An 18,095-nucleotide genomic window follows, 5' to 3' on the forward strand; every position below is an offset into this window, starting at 1 on the left:
GGCAGATATTGTTGCTGCAGCCAAACAGGTTGAGGAGGCACAGCTGAATCTGTATTCCGTGCATTTAGGGATACAAATTCTCCCCAATCAGACTAAATAAATCATCAGGCCCAGGCTTTATCATCGCAGATAACCCTTGTTAAACCAGCGAGTTGTTTTTTTGGTTTTTTTTGTCTTTTTTTTTTTTTCTTCCCGGAGACAAAGGCTGGAATGAATTGCTCCATTGGAGCTGCCAGAGCAGCGCCTTGATGCGGGAGGTGGGAGGGTGAATTATTCATGCCCTCAGCAGCCCGAGCTGGCACATCCTGGCTTTCCCTGTCACCGCCGCAACAAGTGGTGGCTGTCCCCATCCCATGGCCCTGGAGAGCCCGGGATGCCTTCGGGAGAGGGAGCAGCTCCGCAACCCCGCGGTGCCCGACACGCCCGGCTGGATTTCCAGGTTAAGCCCTGTGCAAAACCGACTCGGGGAACACAGTCCTTTGTAACTCAGATGTACCTGACCATAAACTTTGCTTCTTGGGAGAAAACTGCTTGTTTCGGTAAGTTGGTGCAACTTCTGATGTTTTCTGAACCTGCTGTAAACTCTTTTCTCTTTTCACACGTCTTTCTAAATACACTCTGCATTCTTTCTGATTTTAAAAGAAGCCTAAAAAGGCAGGAAATACCTTTATTTTTAACTCCAGAAAGTATGTAAGCAGCACCTACAGAGCGGACACAAAAGTTATGATCAAACCTTCTTAGATTATTTTGTACTAATTAAATTTTCAAATCTCTGTTGCACGCTACTAAAACAAGGTATATTTATGTTCCAAGCCTGATTTTTCCAAACTGAGACTAATGTATTTCAGTGTCACATGCAAGAATCTGACAGGAGTTTTATTTTCCATTAAAAAAGTTAGTTCCCTGTTGGAAGTGTAACTTGTATTGTTGTTCTTTAATCAGTTAAATACATTTCTGACTGGATTGGGAACAGGAACTGAGACCTGCATTAAAACCTTACCATGAATTAGATATTCTGTTGAGTGATAAAATAGTGGGAAACCTTTGGTAACATGGTTTTCCTAAAGAGAGGAAGGAGATATATTTTGTGTGTAAAGTGTATGGCAGTGATGAACTAAAGGAAGTTTCACCACTTCTTTATAAAGTGAAAAACTTCAAAGTCTTTTGCTTTATTAATCATTATCAGCAAACCTACCTGTATTGTTTGTTTCAGTTGTCTGAGTTCTGCTGTTTTCCAGTAGTGATATTGTCAGCAGTGCCTGAGAGCTCTCAGGTAACTCAGTATTTGGCACAATTAAAAAACTGATATAAAAACAATCAGCTCCCCAGAGCAGAGGCCACGGGTAGGAGCATGAACGTGAAATGAATCATGAATGAGTTGATTGTGGATAACAAGGCTCTCTCTCTTCTTTATTTGTTTTTAATTGCAGAGTTCAGATTCTGCTGCTTCTGCTTTATTTTCTTTGTTTTGATCACAAAGGTATTTTATTTCGCATCCAAAAACCAGACAAAATTTTGAAGGGATAAAAGTACAGCATAATGATATCTAGTGCTGACAGTAATTAAATGCCCTGTGTTTTAAGGAAAAAAAAAATCCAAGAGGTGAAAATAGGGATGTGTAAACAACAGGAGATATGCAAACAATGGATGTAATCCTGTACTCCTTAATCATGGGAGTAATCCTTATTCAGAAAAGTAATCCTGTTGCTTTGAATAGCCTCCCATCAGTAGGTGCTGTAGCACAAGGCCCAGCTTTTCCAGGGAGATAACAGTGTTTTACCTGGCTTTGTCTGCAGTGCAATTTTAGCGACACGGGTTTTAGTGATGCATTTGAACGCATTAGTGATAATAATATTAAATTAGACTTTACCAAATGTCCGGTTTTCCCTCTGAAAGTGTGAAAGAGAAAAATGGAATAATGGATTAGATGTGTCAGGGAGAAGGTACAAACCCCCCGAGTTTTATTAGAGTTGTGGAATAGCACTGCTCACCCTGTTGACCACATTTGCAAATCACTTTTGGTCCATGAGATATATAAACTTTGTGCTTTTTAGGTTGGTTTTTTTTTTTTTTGCAACTTGAGCAAAAAAACCACTGTGACACCTGATATCTCTTAAGTATCTCTTAAAGGTGATGTTGATAAATACTGGTTATCTGATTTCAATACATGGGGTTTGTGGTAATGTCCTGTGAATATTTTTGCTGCTGTTACAGTTTGTGGTCTTGCCAAAATAACACCTGCAGTTCTGCTGTGCAAATAACCCATTTTAATTTAGATGTGGGGGTTGTGTTGCCCGTTTTTATCAGCCCAGCTCAGCATTTCCGAGCTCTCCCTTTCCAGCCCGTGTCCTGCTGCCCTGTAATCCAGGATGGGGCTTGGGAGCACCTGTGTGCCCTTCCCCAGGCAGTGCATCTGTTAATGAGGGAAACTAATTACTTGAAAGCTTTCTGCACAATGGGGTTGAGAAGTATAAATAGTCATGAACTGCTCGTGGTGCCCTGATAGCTGTGGAGCTGTGTCTGTGCTGCTGCCAGCAGTGGTGGTGTGGGTATAGGTGTCACCCTTTGCAGTTCTTGGTCTGTTAAGATGCTTCCTGGGGTGGAATATTCTCTTGTGTGCACCCTGAAGGGGCCAAAATAGAAGTGAAGTAAAAATGCAATGGTTCCAGATGGTATAAAAAACTTAAGGGAAGTTGGTATTAAGTACCCTTTTGGCTTTTTGTTGGCTGCAGTGGGATGTCAAGAATGAGCTGATTTTCTTTCATCAGCTGAAAGATTTTGGCAAAGACATGGCAAAGATTTTGGTGGTTTATATTTGAAAATGAGGTACAGTGGATTCTCAGTGTCTATTTGCACAGAGATAGGATACAGGAACAGTTTAGTGCTGAGACTACATGGCTCTCATGGACATGAGGGTGCTGGGGGCAGTAAAATGTCCCCAGTGCCAAGAGGCTGGAAGGCCAGACTGGCAGCTGCTGCCAGGGAGAGAGTGGAGTGGTCCTTGGCAGCAGCATTTCCTTTCTCTTACTCCATATAGAATCCCAGGAGGAGCATTAAGTCTCTCCAGGCAAGTCCCCTTCTGTCCCCTGAACCCTGCCCATGGGGTCAATTCCTAATCCTTGGAGAATCCCACAAGCATTGATAGCACATCAACTTGAATTTTATAACCACAGTTTGGAGGGTACTTTTTTATCCACCCATTCTCTTTTATTGAAATGTATAAAAAACCTCACAGGCAGCTATTTTTGTTTAAAGATCTCCCTCTGGCAATGGGCAGACGGCAAGTGCCTATTCTAAATTTTTCTAACTTTTGTGAATTTTAGAGGTGGTTGTTCATGCAAATTTATCAAGAAGTCTTTAAAACTTGGCCAAAATGTGCTCGTTTGGTATCAAAAATCATGTGGGCAGTGATGTAGAGCAGCCTGAGTTGGGGTTTTGGTGTTTTCTGTGCTCACTGACATGACATTCTCATGTCTCTCTTCATTAGGGCTGGGGTTGGTGGTATTTGGTTGAAGGTTGGACTGGATGATCTTGGAGGACTTTTCCAACCTGATTGATTCCAGGATTAGAGGATGTTCATGTCTCCCTGCTTCCCACACGAGGCAGGGGGATGTGTAGTCTCAGCTATTTCCACAGGTTGGAATCTCTGTGAGAGCAAATTTCAGGGTGTGCATGTTGGAAGGGATGGTAAGAACAGGTTTTTCACGGTTTGACAGCATTCCCAAGGGAATGTTGATGTATTTTCTGCTCTTTGGGGTTGGTGACACACCAGCAGTGTATCGTGGCTGTTCTGCCTGACTGTGGATGTTGCTGTGGTGGATGGTCTTTGCTGCATCAACGTAAACATGTGTTCAGATTTCCCACTGAAAAAGTTGCATAAATAGTAGTTAGATGATATACCAGCATTCAGTTCTAAATCCAAATATTACACAAAATAAAAGGCAAGTTTTAAAGCCCAGGTAGAGGAAATATTCTGCCTGTTGTTTTGCAGCTGAGAAACTGTGGCAGAGAAAGCAGGAGGACTGGAAAAGCCAGGGTGCAGCCTGCACAGGGTCTGGATTGAGCAAGATCTGGGAGTGTGATCCTGGGAACATCAACCACTGACTTGATTGGTCCCCCAGGTCACAGCCACGTGGCAAACTTCATCTAACACAGCATGGTGTGGACACTGGCTGTGGAGAGGAAGATGTGTCCTGTGGTCCAGCCTGTCCTTGTGATGGGACTTACCATGTTTGCTGTGTGTAGGACCTTGGGGACAGCAGTGCCATGTGTGTGTGACCAGGGAACAGTCACAGCAGAAGGGAACCACAAGATGTTGTGGATGACTCAGTCTGGTCTTTAACCTTAACAAAAGATTAAACCAACATAACTACCTTAATTAAAGGCTTATCAGTAGCTTCCTAGTGGCAGAAGCCATGAGGAATACCCAGGGAGGTGGTGGAGTCCCCACCCCTGGAGGTATCCAGGGAATGACTGGACATTGCATTCAGTGCTCTGGGCGGGGTGACAAGGTGGGGATCGGGCACAGGTTGGACTCGATGATCTTGGGAGTCTTTTCCAACCTCAATGATTCTGGGATTCGAAGCAGAAAACTGCACTGGTGTGACTGTACAAATCGCACTTTAATGTGTGGCAACAGCACAGGTAAAACTGCAATGCACATTCTTAAAAGAAAGGTTTTTACTGGTTCTCTATGTGTTTCTTTGCCGTAAATCCCAGTCTGAGAGCAACCAGGCCTGGAAGAGCAGAGTTAGTAACAGTCCTTACCCTATTTGTGGTCCAGCACAACCCACACCAGTGTCCCCCCGGCCAGGTTTCGAGGGTGTTGAAACATTGCTCTTGTTTCTTGAGACGGTTCTGCCTCTGTATCTCTGCAGAGAGGGAGAGGTGGGCAGAGGACAGTCACACTCAAACCTCTCTCTGTGTGTGGTCCCAGGCTCAAACATGCCTCAGATTTCCATCAGTGATGTGCAACACTCATTAATCACAGTCCTGTGATGGTGTAACACGTCAGTCACACACCTGACGCTCCACTGGGAGCAGCTGGGAAAATTTTGGTAAACTACTGTCAGGAATATGCAATGACCACTATTTTGAACGTGGATTATCTTTTCTCCCCTCTGTGCAAAGTATAAACAGCTCTCTTTGAGTGTTGTGTCTTGTTGATGGTATGTTATGTTAATAATTAGGTTCCTGCATAGGGATGTATCACAAACAACTGAAAATACGCCTTTGCTGCCTTTATACAAACCTCTCCTGATGATTCAAGACCATCAGTGCAGGATTTATAAGGGACAGAGCACATAATGGTGCAGAACAAACATACAATAAGCAGGGATGAAATTTTTGCCATTTACTTTTGCATCTTCTGGAAGCTGAAGAATCGAGTCAAGAGAGCGTGGATGCAATTTCCCTTGTGTCTGTAGTATAGCACAGGATAAACATATGGAAAAAGAGAAGTGTTTTTAGCAGCTGAAGACAGAGCAGGAAGTAACACTGGCTGCACAATATCTTCATGCAAATTTATTGAAAAGTCCTTAAAACTTGGCCAAAATGTGCTCTGGAAGGGTTCAGCTCATTTGGTATCAAAAATCACGTGTGCAGCCATGTGGAGCAACCTGGGTTGTTTTTTATGGTACATACAAACTGCATATGAAAGAGGTGTTTTCTGTGATCCCTGACATGACATTCTCATATCTCTCTTTGTCAGGGTTAGGGCTGGTCAAAGGTTGGACTCAATGATCTTGGAGGTCTTTGTGGGTGCTCTGAAGCACCTCAGGGTTTGTGTTTCAAATCTGTTTGATTTTAATGGATTAAATTTATTTTTGTGCTTCTACTGATTAAGACTTCTGGTGTCTCTTAGAGATGCAAACATATAAAATAAAGTTGGGAGGTCGAGTACAAAACATCTGGGAAGATTGGGAAGATACCTGGCATGGCTTGGGAGTTCCCATGGGAAAGCAGGTCAAGGCACAGCCCATGGCCACACACAGTGGCTCTCTACATTCTTCTGCCTGCTGTGTCTTCTGAAACCACCAACTGATGCTTTTTGGGTGCTGAGGAGGAGCATGTAAAGTTATTTTTAATTTTTTTTCAGTAATATCAAACTTTAATGGGCAATGTTCCTCTGCAAAGCCTTACAGGAAGGGGGTACTTTTCTGTGTGTGTAGTAATTTTTTGTTAACAGGTCACCTTTAAGGGTAGATTATACTGAAAACAAGGTTTAATCAACGTTACGTGGTTGGTTCTCACTTTGCTAAAATTTTGTTCAACTATCTTTTTGCTCATGTGACTGAATAAAAATGAGACACCCAGTAAATTCCTGACCTTCATTAGTGACACTGTGCAGTACTGCAAAAGCAGAGGAGCTGTTTGCAGAGGGGGTCTGTGCCAACCTGCAGGTAACTGCACAAAATATCTCCATTTTTAAAAAGGGAATGGAAGAAATGGGATTTCCTTCTCACTTTCTTTGCCTGGAATTGGATGTGGACACTCTAATGTGCATTGTGGCACTGGGTGTGATATACAGAGAGGGCATTGAGGATGGATCTCTTGTACAATCCTTCCCATGTGGAATAAAAGAGTTGATGTCATTATGCAGCCTGAGAACTGCCTACTGGCAACAAGCTTTGCCTGGTGAGCCCATAGCTAAATAACCCAAACTCTTATTTCCCTATTTTATCCTCTTTTTGTTATCTTTTATTTCAGAATTTCTCAAGGCTGAATTTTTTTTAAGGCGAATGCTGCCTGCTTCAGTTTTTTCCCTTTTTTTTTCCCCTCTTTCAGTCTTCTTTTTCTCTCTGCATATTGCCTTGAACAACAGCTCATGACCTACTTCTGTCTTTTAATTGCTGCTGCAATATGAATTTTAATTCCAACTGGAGTCCAGATGTATTGAGGGTACACAGCACATGCCAGGGCCAGTGCCATTTATCTCACAGGCCAGTGTTTCCCAGCCCTTTGAATTCAGGGACCCCTTAACCTCTGTGAAAAAAATATCTAAAACCATCATCACACATTTCACTGTTGTCTGGTGATGGGAAATGGAGATAATAACTGTTAATCTAAATGCTAATGTGTATTTTCTCTGACAGCTTAGTTTGTTTTACTGTTCTTTAACCTTTGACTAAAAATATTAATGCAGATGGATGTGAGTCTTGTGTTTGGATCCCCCAGTGCCCAAGTGAACCTGGCCATGGGCACTGACAATTTATAGGAGGTTATGTCTAGGAGTTATTTATATATATTATTATACTTATATTTCTATTATTATACTTAATATTTTTTGCCTCTTTTCATTACTATTTTTTGGGAATTGTGGACATTAGAAGACAAGTGGGGCATTGAGAACCATAGGTATTATATATGTGGTAGAGATCATAGCTTGATGAGCAGGGTATTGGGTTTTACATGCTCCAAGAGTTTTTTGAACTTTGTTCATAAAAACATCTCTTTATTCATTTCTCTGTACTTGAGGAGAAACACTGGCTGCATGCACTGCCTTTTGAGCATCTCACAGATTCCTCTATCAGTGGATATTTTGCTATTTTGCTTAGCTAAGATTTCCCTTTTTTTACTCCCTGAAATGGGTAGTGAAGGCAAGTTATCAATATGTCTTCAATGAAATTAATTCCACCAGAATTAAAGCTAAACCCGAGAAAGGCTTTAATTTGAATCATTCTACGATTGTAGCTTGTGAAGCAACTATAAAAACGTAAGCTGGTTTAGGATTGGTCAGATTAGATCTTGAAATTCTGGGACACACTAGATTTTGTGGCTGGGAGAAACCCAGGGAAGGACAGCCCATGGGGGAGGATCCTTGCCTTCACCATTACAGTATCCTCTTTCCCATAGATATTTGCCAGACCCTGTTGTTTGCTAATCACTGCCAAGGAAGGATTTAACAGCACAGATGCATCAAATCATTATCCCAGTGATGTATGACAGGTATGATGTTTTTGCAACCTGTTCTCACAGCCAACATAATGTTACTGCCTGATATTATTACTGATATTTGATGTACAGTACAACTGTACTTAATTAGTTAACTCCAATGCATTTTCTGCCAGAGCAGGAGGGAAAATCACCTTCTTGGAGAAATGCCTTGGAGCAGGATGAATGCAAAAAGGAGATAGGAGAGTGTGAGAGGCAGAAATTTAGCACATTAATCCTAAAGACCCTCCAAAATCTGTGGAACCTTGTAGCTGAGATTTTGAAATACAAGCCAGCAGTTTAGCTGTGAAATAAAACACTTTAAAGGAAACTGTCATGATATTAGCTAGAAACATTTTAGAACAGCAGCTTAATCCAAATGTTTATGGGTAAGGTAACAGAGAAATGCTTCTGTGCTCAAAGGAGAAGTACTTTTATGTTTGGGAAAACAACCTATTCCTCCACCAAAGGGCTGAAGATGTGCCTTAAACACAACATTCAGCCATGGCCCAGGGAGTCATCCCTGATACAACCACACTTATGTCTCCTTGATACCTACATTCACAGTGGCACCACAAGACCATTAAATAAAGTTTCATCTTCTTTTTGCATCCTCTGTGGAGGCAGGAGACTGAGTTTTGCATTGGTCTCTTGACTCGCCTTTGAGTGGTTGATGACAATTTCTGTGCTGCCATCCTACCCACAGCCAAAACCTCCCTCAGCAGCACACAAAGCCTTCCACCAGCAGCTGAGTTATTAGGAATAGCTTTCATGTACTTCTGTCCTGTGGGAAATGTGGGCTGGCTTGGTTATTGTACGTGGGAGGAGGATGCAGGAGCCAAACACCGCTGCAGGTCCCTTTTCTCTCGCAGGTGGAAAGATAAAAGGGCTTGTAAAGGGGTCTCTGAGCCCTCTTCCATAAAACCAGGGGGGATTTTCTTGCTCAGGGCCCATGGAGGGTTGTGAGAAGGGCCCCCACTTGCATTTCCAATGCTGCTTTCACCCTGTGAGGCTGGAACAAGGAGCAAGGGATGCAATGGGGCAGGGCCACAGCTCCTGGAGCACTGTGCTAGTGGAAGACGCCCCTGCCCATGGCGGGGGGGGGGATTAGATGGTCTTTAAGGTCCCTTCCATCCCAAACCATTCTGGGATTCTGTGATTCCTGCAGTGCCTGTTTGAGGCAAGTCTGACTCCTAAATTTTGTCATTCCCTGCAAACCTCTTCCAGATTGAACAGGACTGCACTGGGAAGGCTTGTGGAAGCCTCCAAGGGAACAGGGCTGAATGCAGGGTTGATAGGCTTGTGGAAAGTGAAAGAGCTGTTTCAGTGGCTCCTTCCAGGAGCTTGGGAAGCAGAAAGGTCAGAAAGAGCCAGCAGGGAGAAACCTGAGGAACAGCTCAGTGAGCTGCAAGGAAACCTGGGCTGCTGCCTGTGTTTTACAGGCTGGGAAATGAAGTCCTGCCCTGGGTCTGGGAGAGGCAGATAAGGGAAGAGTGAGGAAGGGGAGTTTTCTCACATGCTGGTACTGCCTTTCCAACCTTCCCAGCCTAGAGGGTCATGGAGTGATTTAGTCTCAATCACCTGTGCTCATGTACTGTTTGGATCTTCAGTGAGCCGCTCTGCTTCCTACATCCAAACTCTGCTTTATTACTTCCCATGTTCTTTCTCTTCCCCTTTGTGCTCCTCAGGTAGCAACTGCGTCTCAGCTTGTTTTCAGAAACCAGCAATAATATTTCCTGGGCCGATTCCTTTCTTTAATTTGTTGTTCTGGTGTCTGACACATCCTGCTCATACAGAGCTCTCCCTGGACTCCAGAGTCTCTCTGCAGTACAAGTGTCTTGAACACCATTTATTTCAATCAGGGTTTCCAAAATTCCATAATACTTCAGGCCAATTTCCACAGTAAGTCTGAACACATTCAGCAAAAACATGTGCAGCCAGTGATCAGACATAATTGCCAACAATCTCACACCCACAGAATCCTTGCTTGCCTCTAACATTCCCAGAGCCCCATCTTTCCCATCACTGCTTCAAGCAGGAGTCTCCCAGTTGCTAAGGGGATGGAATTTTTTATGCACTTCTATATGAAATATTTTCAGCATAAAGTGGAGAAATAACCAGAAAGATGTATGGGTAATGTTTTCTGTATTAAAGTGGAAGGACCAAATTGCAGTGAGAAGCAGATCTCCAGAGGTCTGGAGGCCAGGTTTGATGCAGGTACATCCAGGCATTCAAAATATTACTTGATCCGTGTCTGCTGCATTTCACTGGAGCTCTGACAATTACAGGCTGTCACAGGAGACTTCCACTTCTACTCCTGGCTCAATTACTGTCTCATGCTTCTCATAAATTACCACTGCTGTACATAAAGTCAAGTTCATTCTCCTTCTTCTTTACTTCTAAGGAAAAGGGAGAGGCTGAACTTCTACCACCCAGCATCAAACTGAGCCCAAGCCTCAGATGAGCTCTGTATTGCATTTGAATTAAATATTTTTTCAGCAAAATTGTGGTTATTGATGCACTGAGTTTAATAAACAAGCTTCCTGTGCTTATTGGCCATTCCCAAATTGTTGCTATAGGAGTACCTAGTACATCAAGGATTAAAATAACAAATATACCTAATCAACTTAGGTCCTCTTAAAATTTCACAGACACAAATCAGTACTACACACAACACTGTAGGACATCGCTAGATTATGTTATTGCTACTGTATTTTCCATAATGCATTCTGTTCCTTACACAGCCTAATCCTTGTTTTCCTTTTTCCCTATTCTCACGTGCTGAGAAGATGTTTACCTTAAGCTGTTCATGACTCCTGGTTTCTTTCCCAAGAGATTAGTTGATTGCAGCTCAATAATGTCTGAGTAGTTCCAATTATTCCTTGCACTTGCTGTTTGTAGTGATCTGAGTGTGTCTGTACACAATTCCTGAACCGTGTCCAACCCGGGCACTCAAATGTGTCAAGCAGGCTCCACTTCCCTTGTAAGTATTTCCCTTCTCTTGCTTCTCTGCTTTTCCAACTGGGATTGCACAGCCTGATTGCCAGAAGGGGTATCAGCAGAGGGAAGTGCTCTGGAAGTGCTCTCCTGTTGAAATGAAATTCCTCTAAACCTGGGAAACTGTGAAGTGCACACACAGAGCTCTGGAATATGGGATGAGCTGGTCCCAAATGACTTGTGGAAGTGCTTAACTGAGCTGCAGGAGGGAAATGCCTCTATTCAGGCAGTGCCTCCAAAAAATTCCATATCTTTTAGAGATCTCTGCACATTCCTATGACTCTGCCCCTCTTCCAGCTCAGGTGTTTCCCCCTCTGAGACACTCCAGTTAGTTGCATTTGGGCTGATGTCTGGAGAGGTGGGAATGGATTTGACTTTGGGATGTCAAGGATTGAGGTATGAGAGAAATGACAGGGAAGCTGGGAGATGGGAAATATTTTACAGTCCTGGGTAAGGATGTAAGGATTTGACTCAGTTTAATAGAGGAAGAAGCAGTTGATTAATGTCTGGCACTTGTGCACAAATCCTCTCCAGGAAAAAATATATCTGCCTAATCAGTTTGAGCAAGGATGATAACACAACGTTTAAAAAACAGGTGGCAATGGGATGGAAACCTCATGGAAGAGATAGGGTTTAGCAAACAAGGCTGTATTCCATGTTACCTCCTCTGGTTTGACAACAGCAGAGGGAATGTCTTGGTTGCACTTCCTGGCTCTTATGTTTTAATGTACTTTATTAAAGTACATTAACATTTTTGTTGTCCTAAATGCATGAGCAGCTCCTTGAGGAAAGAATTCCTTCGAGCAGTGGGTTGCCTTCCGTATTCCTTTATGTACTTTCTTTCATCCTATGAGCCCTCTATTGTTTCGCTGCCCCACCCTCCCACCCAGCTAATGGGTTTGTTCTGGGAACAGGAAAATACACTTCTGAATCTCAGCTCTAGAGTCCATCTCCTGTTTCTTTATCCCTTTAATGAGCCATTTATGTATAATTAGAGAAACTACCTGAGACACCTATTAAGAAGGACTGAGCTGTGGATCATAAAATCTGTAAAGAATCATAGAAATATGGAATGATTTGGGTTGGAAGGGACCTTGAAGCTCATCTCGTTCCACTCCCCTGCCATGGGCAGGGACACTTTCCACTAGCCCACCTGGCCTTGGACACTTCCAGGGATGGGGCAGCCATAAATGGCATCACTGATGCTCTGTTTCAAGAGGGCTCATTAACTCCTCAGCCCTGTTTCTGAACATGAAAAGTCTTCTTTTCACAGTGCAGGATTTTTAACTGTGCCCTGGCTAAGGATTACCTCAACCTGCTATAAATTGAGATGTTTCACTAATTGGTTTCTTGGTTCATTAGCCAAATTGTGAATATGAGGGAAATGGAAAAGGCTCAGAATGAATTTCCCTTGCAAACCTTAATTTAAATGGCGAATAATAATTTAGTGTTGAACAAAACATGTTATGTGATTTGCTGTGATGGAGGTAATTTTTTACTTTGGAATCATCTGCCACCTCTAAATCTTTGTGGGAACATTATCCTCAGCTCTGCCTTGTTCTGATCTGATGTGACACAAGGTAGAAAGTATAATCATTAGAGTATAAAGTAATAATCTCAAAATTTATACAGAAACAGTGTCATGGGAAGTTTCTCCTCACATATTATTTTAAGTATTGAGATAAGAGGCTCAAATCTTTAAAAGTCAGCTTTAGTGCCATGGATGCTATGGCTCTATTTCCATTTCAGCCATGTAAGTAACAAAAATATATAACAAAAATACAATGTGTCCCCAGTTTACTCTTTCCAACGCAGTGCACTCAGCTAAAAATCAAACATTAACTCTGAGCAGCTAAAAGGAACACATTCTCCTGATTCACCAAAGCCACTGCCGTAGAATTTAATCTGTTTTATGAAACCCCTACCATTGATTGTTATGGCATGACCGTGGCACAGGAGGTCATTTGTGAGCACTGAATTATTCGTTGCGTGACAGGAAAAAAAAAGAAGGCTAAAAGCAAGGTTAAATTAAAGAAGCTGCTAGAAGCTATTTATGTGAGATGAATGGATATTATCCAAATTAATGACAGGAAACCTCCAATTAGCTGAATATTGATGCAGAATTACAGCTTTATAAGGTAAATACATGTTTTCTCAAGCCAAAGGATTGGGTAAGGGAATGTTTATCCTGCAGCTGTGATGGGGGTACAGGTAGATGAACATTTTTTGTGTATTGGGGCACTGTGACCTCACTGCTGTTGCTGACAAATCTTTACAATGAATCTGTCATTGTTTCCTAACATCAATAGGAATATTAAACTTCTGACCTTGCTCTCTAGACTCTTATCCCGGAATATGGGATGGGCAAAAGCCTTGACTTGCTGCTTTGTGATTCAATAAACAGCTTAGCTTGTGTTCTAGAGCAGAGGTTTCTTCTTCAGCCCAGTGTATGTTGTTTTGGCATCAGTAAGTGTGAGGGGGAACCTCTAAACTTGTTTCTGTTTTGTTAATTTATATAATTTCTCTGCAAATATGCATCAAAGGGAACTGCAGCTCTGAACTCCTTTTGTTGTGTTTTTTTTTGTGATTTATACACTATAAATAATTGTGTAATGGAGTTATTGGATTGATTTACTCCTTGGGAAGGGTAGAATTTTCTTTGAAATTCTCTTTATGTCAAAAGGGGGTTGTTCAAGGCCAGGTTGGATGGGGTTTGGAGCAACCTGGTCTAGTGGAAGGTGTTCCTGCCCATGGCAGGAGGTGGAACTGGTTGGGCTTTAAGGTCCCTTCCAACTCAAACTATTCTTTGATTTTATGATCTCCAAAGCTGTGTCCTCTCATGGTGAAACACTGCAGTTGTTCACATTCATGAATCCTTGTAGTACACCATTAACTGTGTATATATGGCCTGCAAAAAAGCAAATTAAAAAACCCAAAAAAACAAACAAAATCCCACCCCAAATTCCCAAGACAACAACAAAACCCCCCTCCAAATCCATCTTTGCATTATTTCTTAAGGTCCTATTTTCCTAAATATTTCTAAAGGATGCCCACAGTGTCTTTTATATAGTGATGGGAGCACAATAACAGCACTGGGCCAGAGCAAGGATCCAGTTACAGCCTTATCCTGATTCTGGTCATTCAGGTTAACAATTTCATTGCATGTTGTGCAGAAAAATTATCTTGTAACATTCCCACATCTCTTCCTATGCATCTTTTCAGGATGTTTGTTTTTCTTGTCCATCTCTACCCTATTCCTTCTCTTTTGACTTCTGCTGACGAGTCCCAACTTATTTAGTGCCAGTATTTTGCACTGATGTTCCCTTTTCTGGGCCATTCTGGGAAAATATTGGTTCCTAGTATAGTTCTGCTGTTTTAGGATGCAAACTGTTTTTAAGGAGATTTAGAGGCACTGCTGTATTTTATTTATTTACCTGGTTTACTGTATATTTTCGTTGGTTCTTGGCTGTGCTCCTTTGTCAACTTGGTCTTCTGTCATTTCCATATAATTTATATTGAGTTTATTTTTTTATATTGTCCACTGATGTATCTTAATCGCATCATATTTTTGAGATGCCTGTGATATCAATATCTTTTTTTTCAAATTAAGTTGGCATTCTGGATTACTCAGCATTTCTATACTATATAATCTTACTTGAACTCACACACTGTATTGCTTTGGTTGCTATTTTTATGCTTCAGGTACAAATGCAGCTTTCCGTGTCTTCACTGTTCTTTCAAATTATTTTTTTTTTAAACCTGAGATTTTCTCTCTCCATTCAGTCCAAAAATACAGAGGCTTTTATAACCAACTTTTCTCCAGCTTTTAGTTGGGGAAAAACCCATAAAAACCCATGAAAAAAAAACAACATAAAAACCCATGAAAAAAAAAACATCCAAGAAAACTCTCTCAACTTTAAAAGCATTAACTGTGCTGTTCTATTCTGGTGTAGGTGGGCAAGGTTTTCTTTGCAGCCTCCTCCTTATTCTCCAGGGTTTTCCCAGTAAGCTTCTCTATTTTCCTACTTTCCCTTGCATTTTCCAGCACAGGGACTGTGCTGTTGGAGTGGGATTGTTTTTTTTTCTGTGACAGTGTTTCTTGTTTTTTTTCCTGTATCCACCTTGTCTTTCCCAGTTTGTCTGACTACCTGAGGAGAGATTGATCTCCTCCCAAAAGCTGAGGGATATTTCCAACACACATAATCGAAGACAAATACTTATATATGTAGTTTGATCCAGATAAAGCACCAGCCTACCTTTACTTTCTTTCATTTTCCCCTACCTTTGATCCCCCCAGCTGTTTATTTTACACTTCTAGCAAGAGACATTTAGTAAAGGCTTTGGATATAAGATGAATCCTGCAATCAGAGCTTTTCCTCATATTGTATTTTCAAACTGAAATCCTCTCAAAAGGTCACTTGAAGGCTTGAAATATCGGAGCATTTAGATTGCTGTTGATTTTTCTCACAGTGATTGACTGGCCATCAAGCTCATCATGCTCTTCTGCTAAAAACAGAGTAACTGGTTACGTTTTCTTTTCTTGCAAAGAATTTTTCCACATGGCTGCCAGTGGAACTGCACTGATCAAATGGTGCAGGGGAGAAACCATTTCATGTATGTGCTGTAATTAAAGGAAAGCACTAATCCATTTATCAGTGCTTATGATGGGGGATTCATTTTCACAGCCCTTGGGGTTGTTTGAGTTTCTCTGCACATAGCCCAGAGAAGCTGTGGCTGCTCCATCCCTGGAAGTGTCCAAGGCCAGGTGGGACGGGGCTTGGAGCAACCTGGGCTAGTGGAAGGTGTCCCTGCCCATGGCAGGGGGTGGAATGGGATGGGCTTTAAGGTCTCTTCCAACCCAAACAAATTTATCATTCTATGATAACAGTCTCTGAATGATTAACTCAAACCCATATCCCCAGTGAGGTGACATGGTGACCTCTTTCATTCTGGGGGCTGGTTTGCATGAGATGCTTTTTCTTGAGTGAATTATCTCAGTATTCATGTTAATAACATGTTTTTAGTTGTACAGCTGGCTGTGGGTGTGTTGTCTGGGACAATGTATTCATTGGTTTGGTTTGATATCCTTTCACCAAGTTCAGCTGAAATCAGGATTTGAGTTCCCAGTTCTCCAGGCAACCCCAAATGGTGGATAATTTCAGTATAAATAGCACTGAATCGATGCAGGAATGGAAGAAGGTGGTTCTTTTATGAAACAAATACATTAAAAATATAGCCCCAGCACCATCACACAGGCAAGAATCAAATTGCTTCTAAGACTTTAGAAAAAAGCCATATTGAAGGTTTGGGGCAGATGGCAAATTCTTCCAGCAGTGACCTGCCTAGACATGAGTTTGGTGCCATTTTAATTATTCCTTTTTAAGCAGCATGATTAAGTGTGTGAACTTACATGTGTCATCTCAGTACTTTTTTCTCTTTGCCATCAGCATATTTCTGTTGGTCCACTCTTAGTTCATGCCCTTAAAATACTTTTCTTCTTAACTTCCAGGCTTTGATGATCCAGCTCTTCATTGACACAGTGCAGAGTGTTTGAGTTATGGTAGAAAAATGTTAATAACATCCAGGGAGTTTTTTTTTTGGCTTGGGAGAAGATAGATCATGTAAATGAGGCAATCATTGCTGAGAAGCTCACTTAAAATCCTTCATTTCTCCACTACAAAGAGCCAAACCTTTTAAAGGAAATGGAAGATGTGAAGTGCTTTATGGAACTCAGTAGCAGAAATATAATAGCTCCTTGTATCCCCTTTATGCAAGTGTGGGGTTTTTTTGTAATGAGTGAAAAAGTGAATTATATATTATTTTTGCAAGAGAATTAGCTTTTATTTATGTAACCAATGTTTATTATAAGTTATGGACTTAGAGAAACAGATTTGAAAAAAACCATACTCTCTTGGGTTTACAATGGGTGTGATGTGCTTGATTTTCACCACAGTGAAATAAAACCTTATCCTTAAAAAAAAAAAATAATTCTTCAATTCTTATAAATGTACTTCAATTCTTATAAATGTACTTCAATTCTTATAAATATTCTTCAATTCTTATAAATATTCTTCAATTCTTATAAATATTCTTCAATTCTTATTAAATGTTCTTCAATTCTGGATAATCCTGTATCATCTTCCATTTGGCAGCCTCACAGCAGCTGTTGGCTCAGTGTCTTTTGATTAATTCTCTCCCTGTTCCAGGGTGTATTATACCTAGTTTGTTTAGTGAAAGGGAATATGCTTCATATTTAAAAATCCCTTTTAATGCAGTTACTGCATCTTTGCAGATTTAATTAGGTCTCAGTCCCTTCCAAATCACAGAAGTCAGAGGTCCCATCTCACTTGTCCCTGAGGCATCATTACAAAAAGTCCCCAGACAGAGTCGAGTTTCCAACTGATGACTTTACCATATAGGGGCTAATTACTCCTAATCTTACACATTGATGAGGTTGTATTTTATGTCTCTGAGCCCCTGAGACTGTGACTGCCAAATTATCCGCTCCTGTAAAACACGGGTTATTTCTCCATTAAACGGACTGGCTTCACAAATGACAATCCCTTCCTGCCAGGCTCTTGCATTTTAAACCCTAATTATTCCTGGCACATGGTTCCATCCGATGAGCCCTTGTTAATCCACGTTATGATCTGGGATAAGATGGTGGTGCCTGGCTGGTTTAAGGCAGGGAAGGGTGAGCAGAGCGAGGGAGGAAAGCCAGGCCCTGAGTCTGGGGGGATGTGGGAGCTGCAGTTGGACTCTGTGCCTCACTTAGCCCTGCCTTGAGTGCTGCCTCTCATTTTATGAGCAATAACCCCAACAGATCTTTAAAAGAAATGACTCAACACTTTCACCTTCTGCGAGGGGAAAAAATGTCTTTGGAGTCTGTAATGCATGAAAAGTGTTGGAAGCCTAATCTAGTATAAGCTGCCTTCAGCCAGCCCTTTTAAGCACCAGGGAAGAGAAATGAATATCTAAAAAGCAGCAAATAACTACAATTGCACTCTGATTTCATGGTTACATGTGCTAGAGGTCAGGAACACAAAGCTGTTTATTTCTTCACACAAAGCAGAGGCTGTTATCATAACCTGCTGCAGGCACAGGTATTGGGAACTCTTCAGGCAGGGAAATCTTGTATTTTATTACAGCACTGCTTCACACCACAT

The 18,095-nt window shown here is 41.6% G+C and overlaps 1 protein-coding gene across 2 annotated transcripts in view; it reads left to right on the forward strand.

The window, feature by feature from the left end:
* The first annotated feature begins 316 nt into the window (after positions 1-316).
* The window catches only part of CUNH10orf90 (chromosome unknown C10orf90 homolog), a 65,261-nt gene continuing 47,482 nt past the window's right edge, over positions 317-18,095 (forward strand). For both annotated transcript variants that reach the window (XM_027655318.1, XM_027655319.1), the window contains exon 1: positions 317-539. In XM_027655318.1, coding sequence (XP_027511119.1) covers positions 374-539 — 166 coding nt within the window. In that variant the 5' untranslated portion in view covers positions 317-373. The remainder of the gene's footprint in view (positions 540-18,095) is intronic.

Source organism: Corapipo altera, unplaced genomic scaffold, assembly GCF_003945725.1.
Source record: "Corapipo altera isolate COAL_440 unplaced genomic scaffold, ASM394572v1 180, whole genome shotgun sequence".
NCBI classification, from domain to species: Eukaryota; Metazoa; Chordata; class Aves; order Passeriformes; family Pipridae; genus Corapipo; species Corapipo altera.